Raw genomic sequence first — 21,426 nt, forward strand, 5'->3', positions numbered from 1 at the left:
GATGTTTGAAACACTTGGCCTCATCAGTCAGTGCATTGAGTACAGGAGCTCAACTTAAAAGCAAATGAGAGGGCATATAATAGAGCAAAAGTTTGTAGGAAGTTACAGGATGGGGAAGCTTTTAGAAACCAATGGAAGGCAACTAAAAAAGCCATAGGAGGGAAAAGATGAAATATGAAGGTAAGCACAGAAGTTACCAGAAGACTGGATGCTTAAGGGAAAATCTTGCTTGACAAATCTGTTGGAATTTTTTGAGGAAGTAACAAACAGAATGAAAAAGGGGAATTAGCGGATGTGTACAGATTTTCAGAAAGACTTTGAAAAAGTTGCAATACGCAAGGCTGATTAACAACACAAGAGCTCGTGGTATTACAGGAAAAATACAGGTATGGATGGAGCATTGGCTGATTGGCAGGGGGTAAAGAGTGAGAATAAAGGGAGCCTTTCCTTGTTGGCTGCCGGTGACAGTGGTGTTCCATAGGGTTTAGTGTTGGGACTACTTTTTGTTATATGTCAGCGATTTGGATGATGGAATTGATGGCTTTGTGGCCAGTTTTGCAGACAATACGAAGGTAGGCAGAGGGCAGGTGGTATTGAGGAAACAGAGGCTGTAGAAGGTCTTGGGCAGATTAGAAGAATAGGCAAAGAAGTGGCAGTGTTGGGAAGTGTATGGTCATGCACTTTGGTAGGAGGAATGAAAGTGTGGACTATTTTCTAAATGGGGAAAAAACTAAAAAATCCAAGGTGCAAAGGGTCTTGGGAGTCTGGAGGAAAGACATGTGGTTCACTGGGAGAACGTACAAGCTACTTGCAAGCTCTGAAGTCTGGAGTGCCCTGAGCTGCAATATCGTCAAGCTGCGCTGTGCTAAAGGGATATAGGCCGAGCGCTGGAAAATGGGACTAGCTTAGATGGACATCTTGGTTGGCATGGACCAATTGGGTTAAAAGGCACTTCTACGCTGTAGAACTCTATGGGTATTGGGGACAGGGGTTTTTGAGTTGGCTGAAACAAAGGAAAGAACAAGAACTGAGGAATTGTGAGAGATTTGCAATGACCGGGGCCAATGCTATAGCCATTAGCTTGTTAGAGTAGAAGCAAACTGGTTCTGTGCAGTATTATTGTCAGCTTTTGAGTGACAGGGTCAAAGGAAACTTGGAAGGAGGCATCCTGAATGGGGACAAAAAGGAATGGTCTGATGAACGATTGTGAAGTAACATGGAGAGTCATGGGCAGAACCATGTATGCACCTGGGTAGGTGACTTGCCATGACCTCAGAGGGACAGCTTGTGCAACTTCTGCAGTACCAGTGCCTGCTGGTGTGCTGCTGAGTTGTAGTTTTCTTCATTTGTTCTTTCTCAATAGAGCATTGACCATTCTGATGTTTACTGTTTCAGGCATTCTTTACTCTTGCCAGAGACATAAAAACAAAAATGGACAAAAAGCTGGTAAGTGTCTTTTACCTCCTTTTCCTCCCTTTCTGTGCTCATTACCCAGGACAAGTTCAGCATGTAGTCAACTTACGGGGCTCCTTTTGGTGGGTTAGTAACTGGACATGAAAGTTAGTCCCGCTGAGTGGGATTAGATGCATGAAATTCTACCCATCTTTCTTGTCAGCACAGCAGTAGTGGCACATCACATGGCACAATGCTAACTCTTGCCCTGCTGCTGGCCCCTAAAATGAATGAAAAAATCCCATTGACCCTCACTTAGAATTGAATGTTAAGCCAAGTGACCAAAAGTTTAGTGAATTGAGCTTATGTAGCCTTAAAAATGAAAGGGAAGCAGTGGGTCGGAAAGGTTGGTGAATTCTGAAACGGAGAGGTAAACTGAGGTCTGTGGATCTTTGTGCTGGGGAGGCCATCTATAGTCCTTGACAGGGACTTTTCCTGGCTCTGCCAGTGGGATTGTTTATGGGGAGTTTTATCCTCTTCACTCACACCAAATGGTCAGCTGATGTCACTTTGAACAAACAGTGCATAGCAGGCCTGCTAGAATATTTTAACAGCCCTTAAGAAGAGGGTAACTGACTGCTTTGGTGTTAATGTACAGACAGGGACGGCTGGTGGCTTTCCTTAATTTCTATGATTGCTGATGGCTGTGTGGTCAGTTGCTCATCCCCCATCACTGTCCTTCACTTACACCACTTTCATGTAACTGGCATCCCCTCTGTCACGGCGATTTTAATTTTTCTTCCACGCTGCACTGACTCCTGCACCCCTTGCCCCTCTATCGCTGCAATCCGTCTTCAATACTGATTCACTGATCTCCTGCAGTGACAAGAAGACCTGCTCTACCACACAAGTGAAATGTCAAGCTGCCTCTTTCTACTCAGTGCCCAAGTGACCCGGACTGGCCCCAGGCCTAATTGTGCCACCCCTGGTCAAGACCACACAGGTCCAGGTCCAAGGCAGAGAAAGCTAGAAGGGGAGAAGTTCAGCAATGACTGCTAAGGTGTGTAGAGTACAGGAGGGTGCAGACACCAGATGAGAGTTGCCCATCATGTTTGATGCACAATGAGGTTATTGCTGATAAGGGAGAGGTGCTGGTTTGAGTTGGGCTGTGACTCACCTGAATTAAGTTTTTTAAATAATTACCTTAAATGCTGAATGTATTAATTTGATGGGATGTGATGTGATTGCTTTGGCTAAACTCTTCTTTCTTCTTTTTATGTAGGAAGGTAACAGTCCACAAGATAGCAACCAGGGTGTGCGAATCACCTCAGAACAGAAAAAGAGCAGTTTCTTCCGTTGTCTCCTTCTGTGATGAACTCTGCCTTTGGAAAAGTCCGAGCACTTTCAGACTTGAATTGAAATGTGCACACACTGTGCTTTTCTTGTACAGATGGACACTTCCTTTGGACAAGCCTTGTTGTGTGGACAAAGACTTACAGTGACCAAGCAGTTGAGGTTTTTGGCTTTTAGGACCTGTCCAATGATGATTACCTCAGTGATGGAAATGCGCACATCAGAATACTCTGTTGGGACCCCCCCCCCCCCATATTACTGATTTCCAATCGGTTGAGGTGCAGTTGTGTGAAATTCTAGCAGACCTGCTTCCTCTAATTTCCTCTGCTTTTCCTGCTTTGTTTCTCCCTACTGATCGTGTTGTGAACATGGTATCAGCATTGAGCCTTTTCCTGTTCCAGCAGCCCAGTATTTTAATGTGCTATTGCTGTTGTTGCTTCACATGTGACTCTCCTTATACATTGCTATGTCTGAAAGGGCTTTGTTTGCTTTCTGCCAGTGTATCATGTCTGTATATTGGTTGACGTGATGATTATGAGAAGGTTAGAGTAGCCCAAATGTCAGTTTTCAGACCGAGAGTCAAGTATATCTGTTCCCTGGATGGTTATGGTGCTGAAAACTGCTCAGTTGATCACTTCCTGTCCCACATCTATTGAATTCTTGGTCTCATGGCTTTCCCTGTATTTAGGTTTTCATCATCATGCAGTGTGCTGAAGCTGCTGGCGATGTAGTGCAGCAGTGTCACTGTCACTGTTATATCCGTGGCAGGTTTAGCTAAGTGTTGCTAGTGGGCACTTTGTCCTGAACCACCAGACAAAAATTGGATCTCGGGTAGACTTTTCCTTTGTTCCTGATGTTTACTATGGCAGCGCATCAATACCACTCCTGCTTTTCCAGGGCTTCAGAGGCAAGTGGCCAGAATCAACCAAAGGCAATATTTCCAAATGATGACTGCCTGTATTGTGATGTTATCCCTGCAAGTGGCACCAATTAGTGCAGGTTCAGTGTATTGAGGACCAGAGAACAGGGGTGGTGGGTGTTGATGAGGAGTAGAGAATGTAGCAAAGGGGTTGAGACCAAAGAGTTGGGAGGGCAGCCTAGATAGAAACAAACCCCCTCCCCCACCATCCCAGCCCCTGATTAGAGCTGAGCTGCATTAGCCATTCATTTATTTGTAGCCTTATTCGTTAGCCATTACTTTGTTTCAGCACTGCTCAGTTGACAGACCCTTGCTGAACCATGTTCTGAAAACTCCCTGAATACGGATGCGTAAGGCCACAGTTCAGTGCGGGTGCTGTCCGTGGTTGCAAGAAGTGGACCAGAACTGATTCATTTGTAGCTCACAGGCTGCAAGAATCAGCAGTTTAGCAGAATAGAGAGTTAATGCACTATGGGAAGGTTCTGTTAATAAGCTTCATGTATATTTCTGGAACCTGAGTATTGACATAGTAAAATTCTCTCAGGGAGATAAATTGCACTTTCAGTTGAAGAGCTGTCAATGTTGTAATATTTGAATGTGGAGTATGAGACTTATACACACTTTATCACCAGGTGGTTTGTCTCTTATTTTTTGTTATAAATTTCCATGCCAGGCTGTAACTATCACCATATAAATTGGTTAGTAAGTAGGATTTACTGATAAGGCTATTGTTACAGACTTGCTTTAGGTATGGTAATGTTTTGATTCCTTTAAAACCAATGAGTAGTTATGAAGTTAATTTTAGTTTCTTGAATATTAAGTAGAAAGGCAGTGAGAACAGTGGCTTCTATTCTGACCAACATTCAGCATTACCTCCTCCCAGACCATTTTCACCCTTTTGCCCACTAACAGTGATCAAGGAGATGAGTGTATCTCTGTCAGATCTCCTCACAGAAATGGAAACCCACAAAGCCAAGAGTACATGGTTTGTCAGAGCCCTTGAACATAATGCTTATTCTTAAACATTTAAGGTTAAAGACCTGCACTATGGGTGTTTAAAGTTATCATGCAGACAGCAGTAATGGAGGATGCTCCTGTATTGATGATACACAGTTGGTTGTGTACAGTGATAACTGCTTTTCCACATATATGTAGCAAGTTGGTTTAGCAGGTACTGCACTTGGTGAAACCAGAATATCCTTTTGTATTTCACTGTGCACTTTGTGTAGTTTGGATGAAGGAGTGAAGACATGCATCCTTTAATCCTACACATAGAAACTATGTTGTTATCAAAAAGCTGGCCTTGTACAAATCATGTCACCTGTTTGGATATCTAAGCTGATTACTTCATCAGAGTTCACCAGTCTGAGCTGTCCCTTTCCAAGCAGTCAGGAATAGACTGACATTTGAAGACCCGTTTTTCAGTTTCCTACTCATTCTAAATATAATGGTCTTGTGATTAAGGTGAATAAGTTTATTCCCAAGGGCATTTTGCAAGATGTAGAATGCCATGCCCCTCCAAAGTTTCCAGCTGTTGCCCCAATGATTTGTAAACGAGCCTTTTTTCTCATGATTACATTCTTTGTATATGCCCCAATCATTAAAAATATTTCTTCTTCTTGTTTTATATCCACTGATTCCACTACTTTGGATCTCACTTGAAAGGAAATTGTTTATTCACTTCCTGGAATGTGACCTGCAGTTTTCAAGCTAGTATTGGCCATATTCCCCGAATCCCATCCATTTTGTCATCTTACAGTATTCCCTTCTGTTAAATGTTTGTTTTGAGATGTTTAAAAAGTTTAATTTTGTGTAATGTCTTTTTCTTCCCCATCCCCCTGCCTCCACCACCACCCATAATCCCATAGTCCTTAAATCTTGCCATTACTTCATGATGTAAGTTCCTTCTAACTTTTGTTGTTTAGATCATCCAGGATGACTGTGGCATTCTAATAGTTGTTAGATTAACAGTTTGTTCAATTCCCACTATAATACAGATATATGTTATTGTTGGTGTCACCTTACAGCTGGACCTGGAATTTAATGTACCATCCGGACTCAGTTATTCAAGTGGGCTTTAACTATGTTGAAAAGCAGAGTTCTCATAATGTTTCACACCATTTAGAGCTAACAATATTTTTGATGTTTTAAAAGAGGCAGATAACAGTATCTAATATGTGAAAACAGTTCCAAGTTTCCAAACGAATTTAACTTTGTTCCTTATTACTAATTAATGGTGACTATTAAATAACAACTGTGTTGACAGGCCCTTGCTGATGGATGATACTGATGCCGTTGTCCAAGAGGTAGGGTGGTTTGTCCCTGGTTAGCACCACAAGCCTTGCTTAGTTAATTTTTTTTGTTGCATCTTGAAAGCCACCAAGCTAGAGAAGGTTGCTCACTGGGAAGGAATTGTCCCCAGTGAAATAGATCCCTGTCAATAAAGCAGAGTTAAATGGCCATTCCATTCAATTCAATTCAACAGCCTTTCTGTCGTACCAGTGGAGACTGTGTTTCTGTAGGGTCCAATTTCCACATGACTTTCTCTCTAGTGTTCCAAAAACTGGATAACTTATAGCAAAGGAGTTGTTTGAAACATGACCCAGTATGTGGCAAGTGATGTGTGGTTACTTCAGCTGTAACCTCTTGACAGGTGTGGAGCAGTCGACTTCAGTGTTCTTCCTACTCTCCTGCTTTTACAGGACATTGTGGTCTGATGGTGACACTGTGAGAGTGGTGCATAAGTCCCCTCTGTATGGAGACTGAACCATATCCAACACAGTTCAACCTAACAGCACAGTACATAGACTGTAGACTTCAGTGTCCCCTTCTGTCAGTTTGAACAATTCCTGTTATAACGGTATTGTACAAAGAATGTGGGAGGAAAATATTCTGTCTATTTCACTCATTATCCAATGTAAATCCTACAAACCACGAAATACCAAGTCCAGAATTCAGTTGGTTCAAAGGGATGGGGGAGCTGAATTGTTTCAGGTGACTGTAGATAACTTTACATAAAAAAGGACCTACTTTATAATTGTTCTGTACTTGCTGATGTTACTGGATTTATAGACAGAAGTGGAGTTTTAAAGAGATTAAAATGTGAGTCCTATAAAAAGCAAATTCTCTGATCTAATTATTGTTTGAGCATTTTTGATAACTTATTCCAAGTCTTTCGACCTGCTGAGATTAAAACCATGGGAGGAGTGGTCATAATTTGTAGAATTCTTAGCTCCTTGTGAAGGATTGCCTGAGGCAAGTTAATTACGCTTGTATTTCTGTCGCCAAACTGTATCAATTTCAGTCAGATTAAACAAGACATAGGAGCAGAATTAGCCCATTCAGCCCATCGAATCTGCTGCACTATTCGATCATAGCTGATGTATTTTCCCTCTTAACTCCATTCTCCTACCTTCTCCCTGTAACTTTTGACACCCTTACTAATCAAGAACCTATCAACCTCTGCTTTAAATACGTATATCCAATAACTTGGCCTCCACAGTCCTCTGGCAATGAATTCCACAGATACACCAACTTCTGGTTAAATAAACTTCTCTTAAAGGCACATCCTATTCTGAGGCTGTGCCCTCAGATCCTAGACTCTCCCACTATTGGAAACATCCTTTCTGTCTAGGCCTTTCAATATTCAATACGTTTCAATGAGATTCCCCCTCATTCTTCTAAGCCCCAGTGAATGTAGGTCCAAAATTATCAAATGCTCCTCTTACATTCATTTCTGGCATCATTCTAGTAAACCTCTTCTGGACTCCAGTGGCAGTACATTCTTTCTTAGATATGGAACCCAAAACTGCTCACAATACTCCCAAGTGTGGTCTGACCACCGGCTTATATAGCCTCAGAACTACATCCTTTTATATTCTAGTGCTCTCGAGATGAATGCATTTGCTTTCCTTACTACCGATTCAACCTGCAAGTTGACCTGTATGGAATCTGCACTAGGGCTCCCAGGTTCTTTTGCACCTCAGATTTCTGAATTTGCTCTCCCTTTATTCCTTCTACCAAAGTGTGGGACATCCCAGTTGCCAAGACTATTAGTATCCCATAAATCTGCCCGTGAATTCTAGCTCTGAACATAGAGGATTGCCCAGGAATGGACCCTTTGGCCTACACTGATGTGTTGAACTAATTAAATTAGTAATCAAATGCACAACTAAGCTAATCCCTTCTTCCTACACAATGGGCCCATATCAGAATGTGGTTTATTATCACCGGCATGTGATGTGAAATTTGTTAACTTAGCAGCTGCAGCAGTTCAATAGAATACATAATCTAGCAGAGAGAGAAAAAAATAATTAAAATAAAGCAAGAATAAAGGGAGGTAGTGTCCAAAGCTTCAATGTCCATTTAGGAATCGGATGGCAGAGAGGAAGAAGCTGTTCCTGAATTGCGGAATGTGTGCCTTCAGGCTTCTGTATCTCCTGCCTGATGGTAACAGAGAGAAGGCATGCCCTTCCATTTCCTACATATTTGTATGCCTATCTAGAATGACTTCAAAGGCTACTATCATGTTTGCATCCGCCACTATCCCTTGCAACATATTTCTGTGTGAATAAAGAAAATGCCCTGCTTATTTCCTTTGAACTGTAGGATTCTGTTTAAATCTATGGTTCTTTTAGAACTCAAGGAGGCACAAAACTTCATGATCCTTTTGTTAACATTTGATAGAATAAAAGGAAGTTGAAACAAACAGTGATAGATAATAGAAACACAGAAAATAGGTGCAGGAGTAGGCCATTCGGCCCTTCGAGCCTGCACCGCCATTTATTATGATCATGGCTGATCATCCAACTCAGAACCCCGCCCCAGCCTTCCCTCCATACCCCCTGACCCCCGTAGCCACAAGGGCCATATCTAACTCCCTCTTAAATATAGCCAATGAACTGGCCTCAACTGCTTCCTGTGGCAGAGAATTCCACAGATTCACCACTCCCTGTGTGAAGAAGTTTTGCCTAATCTCGGTCCTAAAAGGCTTCCCCTCTATCCTCAAACTGTGGCCCCTCGTTCTGGACTTCCCCAACATCGGGAACAATCTTCCTGCATCTAGCCTGTCCAATCCCTTTACGATTTTATAATGCATCTTTGTGGCTACTTTTTACCCATAAAGATAAGGAACCTCCAAGAGGAATACAAACTTGTCACAGTTTGCGGGCTTGCGTGACTCAATGACCCAGAGAAGTATGTTGGCTTAAGTCGGGGCTTTATGCTTTGTCTCTTGGTAGGGTCACCCATGCCAAACAGGTCAATGGGTAGTCGTCGTAATTAGGTCGCATCTGGAATGTCCAGCTGGCGGATGATTTCCCTCCACGCTGCTCTGACATATTGGGAAATTATGTACTTGGCAGGTTACAGCAGTGGTTTGCCTTTGCCTTCTGCCGGGTGAGTTTAAAGAGACCACCACCTCTTGCAGTGGATGACCAGGACGTACAAGTCCCCTGTCATGCTCTTAGCACTCTACAACGCCTGCTGGCCTCCTCCTTGACCGTTGGACTGTCTCCTCTGCTCAATCTGCCAGAGCCAGACTTCACACGCTGGGATAGGCAGATCCCCTACCTCACTGAGGGTCGAAGACCCGTTGGCTACCCTCACCTGATTTGGCCCGTCTGCGGAGACGGTTTACCGGGGTGTGGCCGCTGTATATGTTACAGCTACTTGGAGCCACAGGTGAGAGCTGAGCGCCAGGTGGGGACCAAAGGTGGACGAGCTGCCCCGAAAAAGGGCACGGCAGGCACCCCCCCTCCCTACCAGAGGTGCTACCCCTCCCTAGACACCCCATACATCCCCAATGGGTAGAAGACAGACTGGAAGTGGTCCTCCAGGTTTGTGGGTTCAGTTCAGGGCTAACAATTCTGACTGGTAAAACAAAATTGTTACAGAAACAGCAATGAAGAACCCTACATCTGAGTTTAACAGTATTCCTTTGCTTCTCTTCCATGACTGACAATAGTGAAAACCGAGAGGAAGCTACTGACATGATGAAGGAAGCCCTGAATATTGTCAGAGATGGAGGACCTTCATTGCTGCCCTAAATACCTGTGGTGTAATGGGCAGTATGTAAGAAATAAAGAAATTCCATGCAAATCTATAGATAAGAAACAACCAATTAGTAAGTACTCATTCAATACTGCAGTACCAAGTTAGCAATGAGAAAGCAGTTATTCAAGCAATGCAGAACAAAGAAACTTAAAGAGCATTCCAGAATTGTACTTTGTATAGTCACTAGAGGCATATTAAACTGTTATGAGCATATTAACAACTTATTAAATTCAAGTAGATAACTATCTGTTAAACTGCAAAAAAAAATTAAACAGTTGGGTGCAACAATCCTCCCTTTGATTCTAAATCACATGTTTAGAATCATTACATCTGAAGTTTCAGAGGCAGAAAACTTATGGTATCTGTTTCACCTCAGATGGCTGAAGAAGGTTGGTATGGACCCCAAATCCTAAGAACTTTCTACAGGGGCATAATTGAGAGCATCCTGACTGGCTGCATCACTGCCTGGTATGGGAACTGTACTTCCCTCAATTACAGGAATCTGCAGAGAGTGGTTCTTAATTAGGATCCATTTGCCAGGAACCAGGATGTGTCCTCCTGTTAGGTCTTCCCAAAAGTCAGCTGTGGAGGTCAAGTCTTTATGTATATTTAAGGCAGAGGTTGATAGATTCTTGATTGGTCAGGGCATGAAGGGATAGAGGGAGAAGGCAGGAGATTGGTCTGAGTGGAAAATTGGATGAAACATGATGAAATGGATGGGCCAAATGGCACAATACTGCCCCAATATTTTATGGTCTAAACCTGTTAAGAAGCAGACAGTGGTTTGAGTTAATTTCAAAATCAGAATCAGGTTTATTATCACCAGCATGTGACGTGAAATTTAGGGCAGCAGCAGTTCAATGCAATACGTCATATAGAAGAGGAAAAAAATACATAAAATAAAAATAAGTCAATTACAGTATATGTATATTGAAAAGATTTAAAATGTGCAAAAAAACAAATATGGTGTGTTAATAAAGTAAGTCCAAGGGTTCAATGTCCATTTAGGAATCGGATGACAGAGGGGAAGAAGCTGTTCCTGAATCGCTGAGTGTGTGCCTTCAGGCTTCTGTACCTCCTACCTGATGGTAACAGTGAGAAAAGGGCATGCCCTGGGTGCTGGAGGTCCTTAATAATGGGCGCTCCCTTTCTGAGACACCGCTCCCTGAAGATGTCCTGGGTACTTTCTAAGCTAGTATCCAAGATGGAGCTGACTAGATTTCCAACCTTCTGCGGCTTCTTTTGGTCCTGTGCAGTAGCCTTCTTCTCTCCCCACCCCCCACCCCTTACCAGACAGTGATGCAGCTTGTCAAAAGGCTCTCCGCGGTACAGATATAGAAGTTTTTGAGCGTATTTGTTGACATGCCAAATCTCTTCACACTCCTAATAAATTATAGCCGCTATCTTGCCTTCTTTATAACTGAGGTTGGAATTAGGTTAGATCCTCAGATCTTGACACCCAGGAACTTGAAACTGCTCACTCTCTGCACTGGCATTTCTGATCTTTCTATGAGGATTGGTATGTGCTCCTTTGTCTTGCCCTTCCTGAAGTCCACAATCAGCTCTTTTGTCTTACTGGCGTTGAGTGCTAGGTTGTTGCTGCGGCACCACTCCACTAGTTGGCATATCTCACTCCCGTACACCCTCTCATCACCACCTGAGATTCTACCAATGTTACATGCTCAAGGAGATCTGTTTTTGCTTGTGAGAATGACGTAATGGTCTTTTGGAGGTCACCTGATGTGATTTTCCCGCCGATGTGAGGTCACGTGATGACGTGCCCCGTGACTATATAAGGGTCGACTCAGGGGACGCAGTAGGTTTTTTTGAGTTTGTAGATTTCCAGGTAGGACGTGTTGTGCCTCCGTTTCTGTTGTGTTTGTTTTTTGTGACGCAGTTTCATTTTTAAAATGGAAGGTGCGTTCTCTTACAAGATTTGTATTATTGAACTGGAAATTTGTGGCTGGACGTGCCAATTTACTCAATTCTGACAGTTTTGAAGGGAGAGTGAAGAATTCATCGAAGTGAAGGATCGAGAGAAGTCGGCATCGTTTGGCAGTTTAATAAAGGATCGACCTTATTGAATCTTCGTTGAAGGGAACCTGCATTGAGATAACTCTTGCAATAGCACAATGAGTTCACGCAAAAAGGCTCTCTCTCTCTAAAGGAATTTAAGGTCAGTTGATTTAAACTCTTTATTTTCGGCATCGGGAATCCTGTGGACGGAACTAGCAGTAAAGGTGCATCGGTGAAGAAATCTTTCTCCAGAGAAGTCTCCCAATTGAATATGTAAAACTGTTGGACTTTCGAAGTTATCGCTTTAAGAACTGTTTTCGCATTTAACGTTTTAAGAACCAAGAGTCTAGTGGAGCTGATGAACGGCTGCGTACCTGTTTAACCTTCGGTTAAAGTTTTCCTTTGTTTCTTTTTTCCCTTATCGTTTATATGTGTTTAATAAATGTTTGGTTGCTTTCATAAAACCTGTCTCGATTAATATTCATTGTTGCCAGTTACGTAACACCAACAATGGTTGTATCGTCAGCAAATTTATAGATGGTATTTGAGCTATGCCTAGGCACACGGTCATGTGTATATAGAGAGTAGAGCAGTGGGCTAAGCACACACCCCTGAGGTGCGCCAGTGTTGATTGTCAGCGAGGAGGATATGTTATTACCAATCCGCACAGATTGTGGTCTTCCGGTTAGGAAGCCGAGGATCCAATTGCAGAGGGAGGTACAGAGGCCCAGGTTGTGCAACTTCTCAATCAGGATTGCGTATCTTAAGGAAAGGGTAAGTGAGCTAGGGCTTTTCTCTTTGGCATGAAGGAGGATGTAAGGTGACTTAAAAAAGGAATATAACATGGTAAAAGACATTGAGAAAGTGGACAGCCAGCACATTTTTCCTAGGGTGGAAATGGGTAATATTAGACGGCATAATTGGAAGGAGGTTTCAAGTTCGTGTTTAATTATCATTCAACTGTGCATGAATATAGTCAAACAGAGCAGCTTTCCTCTGGGGCCAAGGTGCACAGCACAAATAGCAGGTAGTTATGAGTTTAGAAAAACACCTAAAATATCTGGTCCACTGAGTGAACGCTGGAGCTATCACCATTGGGAGGGGCCATCCTCCAACCCAGAATGGATTCCAGAGTGCCTATAAAGACCTCTCCCACACTGATTCAGTGTCTCCTCCCCTGGAAGACCATAACAGGTGACCTTACAGCTTAGGCCTAGTCCTCGCCACAACCAAAGCAACACAACTCCCCCACCATTAGTCTCTTTAATGAACCAGTGAGCTTGAATTGCACTGTTCTACGTTACCAATTTTCAACAGGCTCTTGCAATCACAATAGAAAATGTCCAAGACCATCACTCTCACCTTTTTGGACTGCACACCGTCCAATGATAGACAACAAGTCCAAGCAACAACACAACGGTACATAATAAGTTCAGCTCCATTGCTACTCAGTGACTTGTTGATAGGATAGTCCTGCCAAATTTGATGTTCTTAGTATCCAGCAGTGACTTGCCATCATAATAAAAAAGATGAACAATTACACCTTTGATTGGACCTGGAGTGGCCAATATGTCTAAGTGTCTTGCCATCTTAGCAAAGTTTTTTTACAAGGAGTGGTGGGTGTGTGCAACATTCTGCCAGGGGTGGTGGTAAAGGCAGATATGTTAGAGACATCTAAGAGACACTTAAGCACATGGATGAAAGAAAAATGGTGTGCTATACAGGATGGAAGGGTTAGATTGATCTTGGAGTAGGTTAAACAGTCAGCACAACATCATGGCCAAAAGGTCCTCTGCTGTGCTGCACTGTTCAATGTACTATTCAGGGATGGCTACCGATACCTGGAGTAACCAAACTACAATGATTAGTGATGTGAGGGGATTGTGAAGCATGGCTTGGTGATGACTGTCAGAAGTAGGAGTTATTATGAACCTGACAAGTGACATGAGCTTTCCAGTAGTTGGTGGCCCGAAGAGTCAGGAAGCTGAGTGTGAGCAGGGATTAGTTAGTGACTGAGGGCTCCTTGGTGAACAAAGGATGTGTCAGAAAACAGTCTTCAGCCACAGGGTGAGATGTGGATCAGCTGCACAGAGGCTCTGGGCTGATAAATGTGAGTGAAATATTTTGGGAGACCTGTGAGTCATAAGGCAGGTTGGAGGGAGGGGGGACTGAGGAACATGCTGACCTCAGTCCCAGAAGTGTGGAGGTAAACATGGGACCAATGTAGGATAAATATAAATAGATGGTCGGTGGTTGACATGGAGTCAGTTGGACAAAGGACTTGCTTCTATGCTTGATCTCTCCATGGCTCCACAATCCCTGGAGGAAGCAGCAAAGGTGTAAAGGACAGTGAAGAAGGCAGACAAGATGCTTTCATCAGCCACATTATAAAATCTTAGAGCAGGGAGGTGAAGGTTGGCAGACACTGGTTTGAACACATGTGCCACTTACACATTGGGTGTGTCTGCAGAGTAGGCTTCAATACTGATGTAAAGTTCTGCTCATCACCCTTGAGGAAGGAAGTGACAGAGCTACAGAATAGAATCAACAGGATGTTGCCTGGGATGGGAGTACAGTATTCCAGCTCTTCAGAGAGGTCAGGTTTATTTTTCTAAAGCGGAGGTCGACAGAGCATCTGACAAAAACTGAAAGGCAGAGATAAGGCAAATAGTGAACACTTCTCCCCATGGTGAGTTATCCAACAACAGATAAGAGGACCCAAGTGTAACTCTCTCACAGTAGGCTCTCAGTGAGTTAGCTTTCACTGTGAATTCAGCCTAATAGCAACATAACTCTACAATGCATAGGGGAAAATGATGAGAAGGCTATTTCCAATAAATAAACACATCCAGGGCAAATATGATTCAGGTAAACACAAACATAAATGTGTGAATGTCTAATCTAAGGGAAAACGAAGGCAATTACTTGTATGAACACTGACACACCCATGCAAATTTACCATTCGCCCGGAAACAATAATTTAACTCATTTCAGTATAAACATAAGCAACCCACACAAAATGCTGGGGTAACTCAGAAGGCCAGGCAGCATCTGTGGAAAAGAGTACAGTTGATGTTTTGGGCTGAGACTTCAGCAGGACTGGAGAAAAAAAGCTGAGGAGTAGATTTAAGAGGTGGGGGAGGGGAGAGAGAAACACAAGGTCATAGATGAAACTGGGAGGGGGAGGGATGAGGTAAAGATCTGGGAAGTTGATTGGTGATGGAGATACAGGGCTGGAGAACGGGGAGTCTGATACAAGAGGACAGAAGGCCATGGAAGAAAGAAAAGAGGGGTGGAGCACCAGAGGGAGATGATGGGCAGGCAAGGAAATGAAGTGAGAGAAGGAAAAGGGGATGGAAAATGAAGGTGGAGGGGAGAGGCATTACCAGATGTTTGAGAAATCGATATTCATTCTGTCATGTTGAAGGCTACCCAGACAGAATATAAGATGTTGTTCCTCCAACCTACGTGTGCCCTCATCACGACAGTGGAAGAGACCATGGATAGACATAATGGAATGGGAATGGGAAGTGGAATTAAAATGGGTGGCCACTGGGAAATCCTGCTTTTTCTGTTGGACGGAGCATAGGAGCTCAGTGAAGTGTGTCCCAATCTACGTCAGGTCTCTCCAATATACAGGAGGCTGCAACGGACACCAACAGACTTCTGGTAAATGGAGCATAGATTTGTTTGGCACTTATCCTTGCAAGCAGAACAAGTGCTACACCTCCTCCTTCACTACCATTCAGGGGCCCAAACGGTCCTTCCAGGTGAGGAAACATTTCACCTGTGAGTCTGTTGGGATCATATACTGTGTCCAATATTCCTGGTGTGGTGCTGCCTGGCCTGCTGAATTCCCCCAGCATTTTGTGTGTGTTTTGCTTGGATTTCCAGCATCTGTCGGAGTTTCTTTTGCCAGTATAGACTTAGATGAGAATTGTAATGACAAAATATTGTGAACTATAACAAACAAAATAAAGGATCAGAACCCATTACAAATGTATCAGTCTGTATCATGCACATAATCATTGGAGCTCATTGTTGCATAATCAATCCAGTTTGCTTCATTTTGTTTACTCACAGACTTGAACCAGTTTTGCTTTGAAGAACCCATCCTAGGGAAAAGTATTTACTCAATGTCCAGGGGAAAAAAATGTAGAACTTTCTCCAAGGACACATGGTAACTAACTAACCGGAAGTTATCTGCACATTCTCCCTGAGACCATTATCTGTGCGAGGAATCTCCAACATCAGTATTCATCCTTCCAAATGGGTTCTGTGCTTGTTCTTCTACTATGATTGTCATCTGTTTATATCTTCCTTCTTTCCCCTTCTTCGATCCCGTGCACTCTAGAAAATGACTCCCCATTCTTCTTCCTGCACTCCCTCTGGAGTGTTCCCCATACAAATCCCATTGGCTAATTCAACTAGCCTAACAACAATCGACTGAATTTTTATTTTAAACAGCAAAATTGAACTACTCACAACACGCTGGAGGAACTCAGCAGGTCGGGCAGCATCCGTGGAAACGATCAGTCAACGTTTTGGGCCGGAACCCTTCATCAGGACTGAAGGGTTCCGGCCCGAAACGTTGACTGATCGTTTCCACAGATGCTGCCCGACCTGCTGAGTTCCTCTAGCGTGTTGTGAGTGTTGCTTTGACCCCAGCATCTGCAGAGTATTTTTTGTTTAAGATGGAACTACTCGATTGTATAATGTAATTAAAGGATACATATTGCATTTTGAGAAAATCTGCAGAAAATAAAATACCCCACAGCATAATCATGTTAATAAAATAAAGCATGGTCATAAAGCAGGGCGTTTCATGAGGGAAACGTTATCATCCAGCTGCTACATTTTGGAGGCACTGATCATGAATGAGGAGGAGATTGGCAGCTCACAACACATAGGAATGCTGGAAAGAAACAGTTCAATAGAATCTGCAGAATTCCTGTTGTTTGCGTTTTTAAATTCAATAGAATCTTGTCTGATTAATTAGGCATAGTGTAGGCATGGAGTCGATGGTGCATATGGTATGTTGGGCCAAAGGACCTGTTTCAATGCTGTGAGACTAGAACACAAGCGAGAACGTAACTTGGAGATTAATAACACATGAGGAAGCAGAGCCGATACAAATGATACTACAGAGAAACAGGTTTGGAGAATCGAACTTTATTGACTCTACATGACAGGGAAAATGCTGGGACACAGGAAGCAGGTCAGGTCTCTGCTCAGGAATATTTCACTCTCTTGACAATTTGAGGTTCTGTGTCAAATGTAGTGGCAGGCAGTAATCAGATTCGGATGTGGAAGGTGCTGCAAAAAAAATCTTCCAATCAATGTGACAGTGCAGGTACAGAATCATTAACACTCAGATCTGTAAACAGCGACGGCAGTATAACGACACTGACCAACAGCTGGAGCCATATAAACAAACAGCAGTGTACTGCCCTAATCAATAGTAGGAATATCTACAGGGATGGCAGTATAACAGTACTGATTAACACTCAGAATGTTGTACAGGGATTGTAGTACCTGATCAACACTCAGAGGCACAAATAGGGTTAGTAGTGTAACTATACCAATGAACAGTTGGAGCCATGTAAAGGGATGGATGCATAACTACACTGATCAAAAATTGGAGCTATGTACAGGTTCGGCTTTGTAACTTCACTGTTGAACATTCAGCGTGTGCAGGGCCAATAGTGTAACTATCCTGATCAACAAATGGAACTGTGCACTGGGGCAGTGGTGTAACTATACTGATCAGAGCTATGCAGAGTGACAGCAGTTTACCTGCACTTACAGGGACAGCTGTCTACCTGCCCTGATTAACAGTCAGAGTTGTGGACAGCAGCAGTGTAACTATATTGATCAACAGTCAGAGTTGTGCTTAGGGATAACACTGCAAATGTTCACTAAGATAACCAGCAAGCTGACCAGAACCTTCATGAAACTTTGAGGCAGGTGTTCTCTGAAGGACTTCACCATACCACCACACCACCATTACAAAGTCAATCCTAATATAGCTGACCAGTCTCCCCAACTGCATTCTGAAGTCCCAGTTCCTGGTGTCAGCAGAATGGCCTAATCCCCTCCTACTCTCAGGATATTCCCTGCTCTCTGCTGGTCCCTCACATGAGTAGGTGTGAAGACTAGTGAGCATGGATGGCACCTGAGGAAGATAGAAGCATCATGGTGAACAAATGTTGTCTATCCCAACCCCAGAAAAGCCAGGGGAAGCACAATTTATGGCGCCAAGCAGCTGTGAATGGAGCTAGGAACCTTACCTGAGGAAATCGGGCGAGCGGACAAGCATATGCTGAAAATCCTCCAGTGATAATTTGCCGTCATTGTCCAGATCTGCTTCCCCCAGTACTTTATCACAAACCAGCTGCACTTCCTCTGGTAACAGCTCATTTCGCGTCAATTTAATCAAAGTCTTCTCCAAGTCCGACTTACAGATAAAATTGTCATTGTTAAAATCTGTTTGAAAGAAATACAACTTTGTAGCTTCATTTAATTCATGAAAACAGTGTCCAAAGAATCAACACCAACTGAGTAGCAGATGTATCTGTCTGAGCTATCACACTGTGCCTGAAAGTCCCTCCTTCTCCAAAGACCTTTTCCCCAACTCATTGCGGAGCCTCTACTCCACCCAACAGAGAGACACAACCTGGAAGTGAGTCAGAGGGTCATAGAGCATGGAAACAGGTCCTTTGGCCCAACTCATCCATGTGACGAGGATACCTATCCAAGTTAGTCCCATTGCCCACATTTGATCCATGTTCCTCTTAACCTTTCCTGTTCATGTACCTGTCCAAGTACTTTTTAAATGTTGTTCATGTAGCTGCCTCATCTACTTCCTCTGCCAGCTCATTCCATATTAGGACTGCCATTTGAGTGAAAAAGCTGCCCCTCAGATTCCTATTAAATCTCTCTCCTCTCACCTCAAATGTATTCCCCAACCCTGGGAAAAAGATAATGCACATTCATCCTATATATGCCCCATGATTTTATACACCTCTATACAATCACTCCTCATTCTCCTATGTTCCAACCTGCTCAACCTCTATCCCTAACTCAATCCCTTGAATTGTAGCAACATCCTTGTAAATCTCCTTGACATTCTTTCAATCTAGATCCCTCTATTCTACAAGATTCCTACCCTGGTCTATTTTCCTAAAATGCAACACCTTACATTTATTCAAATTAAACTCAATTTGCCATTTCTCAACCACTTACTAAATCTTTCTCCTCTCACCTCAAATGTATTCCCCAACCCTGGGAAAGAGATAATGCACATTCATCCTATATATGCCCCATGATTTAATAAGGCTGAGGGTAGCAGACACCAACAGAATCAACAAACTCATTCGTAAGGCCAGTGATGTTGTGGGGATGGAACTGGACTCTCTCACGGTGGTGTCTGAAAAGAGGATGCTGTCTAAGTTGCATACCATCTTGGTCAATGTCTCCCATCCACTACATAATGTACTGGGTGGGCACAGGAGTACATTCAGCCAGAGACTCATTCCTCCGAGATGCAACACAGAGCGTCATAGGAAGTCATTCCTGCCTGTAGCCATCAAACTTTACAACTCCTCCCTTGGAGGGTCAGACACCCTGAGCCGATAGGCTGGTCCTGGACTTATTTCATAATTTACTGGCATAATTTACATCGTACTATTTAACTATTTATTACTATTTTCTATTACTATTTATTATTTCTATGACTATTACTATTTACTAATAGTAATATTACTATTACTATTTATTATTTATGGTGCAACTGTAACGAAAACCAATTTCCCCTGGAATCAATAAAGTATGACTATGACTATGACTTATCCAGCTGATTAAGATCCCACAGTGATCCTGATAACCACTTTCACTGCCAGCAAACATCATCTATTTTTCACTAGCTATACCTTATATATTCTCATGCAAGCCATTGCTAGAGATGACAAATAACAGTGTGCCTAGCACCGACTCCTGGAGAACGTCCAAAAAACAACACCTGGGGATCTCATTGAAACCTACCGAATGTTGAAAGGACTAGATAGGATGTATATGGAGAGGATATTTCCTATAGTAGGGGTATCCAGCCTCAAAATTGAGGGGTGACCTTTTACAACAGAGGTAAGGAGGGATTTTTTTTCACCAGGGAGTAGTGAATGTGTGGAATGCTCTGCCACAGACTGCAGTGGAGGCCAAGTCCATGGGTATATTTAAGGCAGAAGTTGATTGTTTCCTGATCAGTCAGGGCATCAAAGGATATGGTGAGAAGATAGGTGTCTGGGGTTGAGTGGGATCAGGGATCAGCCATGATGGAATGGTGGAGCAGACTCGATGGGCTGAATGACCTAATTCTACTCCTATGTCTTATGGTCTTAAACAAACTTCCACCATCACCCTTTACTTCCTGCCATCAAGCTAGATGTGCATCCAGTCAGCCAGCTCTCCCTGGATCTCACTCAAACTAACTTTCATGGCAGCCTTCCATGGGAAATTTTATCAAAGGTCTACTGAAAATTACATCTACCACCTTGCCCTCATTGACCTTCTTGATTACTTCTTCAAAAACCTTGATCAGATTTGTGAGACATGTTCTTCCGCCTCCCACTTTGGTATTCTCTCTGGAGTTATTCTTTTTCCCTGAATATACATGTAAAATCTCTTTGGATTCTCCTCTTTTCTGCTCATTTCTGCTCTCCTGATTTCCTGCATGGGTACATAATTTCATATTTTAAAGCTAATTGAACCATGATCACTGGTCCCAAAATGATCTCTCACTGACATCTCAGTCACTTGACCTGCCCCAATTCTCAAGGATAGGTCAAGCATTTCTCACTCCCTGGAGGGGCTAACAGTATACAAGAAGAAACTATCCTGAACACATTTAATAAATTCTACCCTATCAGAGCACAATGGCAGTCCCACTCTGAGTTAGGAAAGTTTAATCCCTTTCTATGACACCTTACTACTTATTTTATTTTTAGTTTTTCACTACTTATTTAATTTAACTATTTAATATATATACAGTTTGTTTCTCTATTGTTATGTATTGCATGGTACTAATTATGAATTGCAAAGACAACAAATTTCACAACATATGCCAGTGACATTAAACCTGATTCTCATTGTGACAATTCTGTTATTGTATTATTCTCAGGGAGATCCTGTGATCTCTCTGCACATTGTTCCTGGCTGATGGTTCCCTCTGGTCATTTGTCTGGTTATACTCACCATAAATTTTAAATGCATAACAGGCCTTCAGATCACGTGGGGCCATTTCACTCAACACAGAGAACATGTCCAGGAAGTCGTCCAAAGTCATGTTGCCCGTGTTGTCCTGGGAGAACACCTCTGCAATCCTCTGCCGGAAGGGATTATCCTGTAGTAAGAGATGATGGCAGAGTCACAATGATTGCAAACTTCCACTGTCAGATGGGATGAGAACTGAGCGTTAAGACGACTACACCAGGGAAACAGAATCAAGAACCCTGTGTCAGAATTCTTATTACTTTGGTTGTGATTTAGTTGGTGTGAGGTCAGACAGGTTCAGATTATGTTGTGTTCATTATTTGTAGAGGTATGGGGTTTGGATTCGGACTTACAATGGTTTGCTTTGGACTTCAAGGATCTCTGGTGTGTTAGGTGAGTTGGGTGTTTTATTTGAATTACATTTT

The 21,426-nt window shown here is 42.8% G+C and overlaps 3 protein-coding genes across 4 annotated transcripts in view; 2 read left to right on the forward strand and 1 right to left on the reverse strand.

Moving 5' to 3' along the window:
- Positions 1–11,003, forward strand: part of rab8a (RAB8A, member RAS oncogene family) — a 36,060-nt gene extending 25,057 nt beyond the window's left edge. The window contains exons 7-8 of the mRNA XM_063032801.1: positions 1,396–1,446; positions 2,675–11,003. Of these exons, the coding sequence (XP_062888871.1) occupies positions 1,396–1,446; positions 2,675–2,764 (141 nt within the window). The 3' untranslated portion in view covers positions 2,765–11,003. The remainder of the gene's footprint in view (positions 1–1,395; positions 1,447–2,674) is intronic.
- Positions 11,004–11,023: 20 nt separating this feature from the next.
- The window catches only part of LOC134337621 (cystinosin-like), a 170,638-nt gene continuing 160,235 nt past the window's right edge, over positions 11,024–21,426 (forward strand). Inside the window, exon 1 of one of the 2 annotated variants that reach the window (XM_063032799.1) lies at positions 11,024–11,894. The gene's annotated coding sequence lies outside the window, so the exon portion shown is untranslated. The remainder of the gene's footprint in view (positions 11,895–21,426) is intronic. The other variant, XM_063032797.1, reaches the window with a different exon arrangement.
- Positions 16,927–21,426, reverse strand: part of LOC134337623 (calcium and integrin-binding family member 3-like) — a 74,684-nt gene continuing 70,184 nt past the window's right edge. The window contains exons 4-6 of the mRNA XM_063032802.1: positions 20,984–21,131; positions 18,025–18,220; positions 16,927–17,050 (exon numbers count right to left, since the gene is read on the reverse strand). Coding sequence (XP_062888872.1) covers positions 17,029–17,050; positions 18,025–18,220; positions 20,984–21,131 — 366 coding nt within the window. The 3' untranslated portion in view covers positions 16,927–17,028. The remainder of the gene's footprint in view (positions 17,051–18,024; positions 18,221–20,983; positions 21,132–21,426) is intronic.

This window comes from Mobula hypostoma, chromosome 24, assembly GCF_963921235.1.
Source record: "Mobula hypostoma chromosome 24, sMobHyp1.1, whole genome shotgun sequence".
In the NCBI taxonomy this organism is placed as follows: Eukaryota; Metazoa; Chordata; class Chondrichthyes; order Myliobatiformes; family Myliobatidae; genus Mobula; species Mobula hypostoma.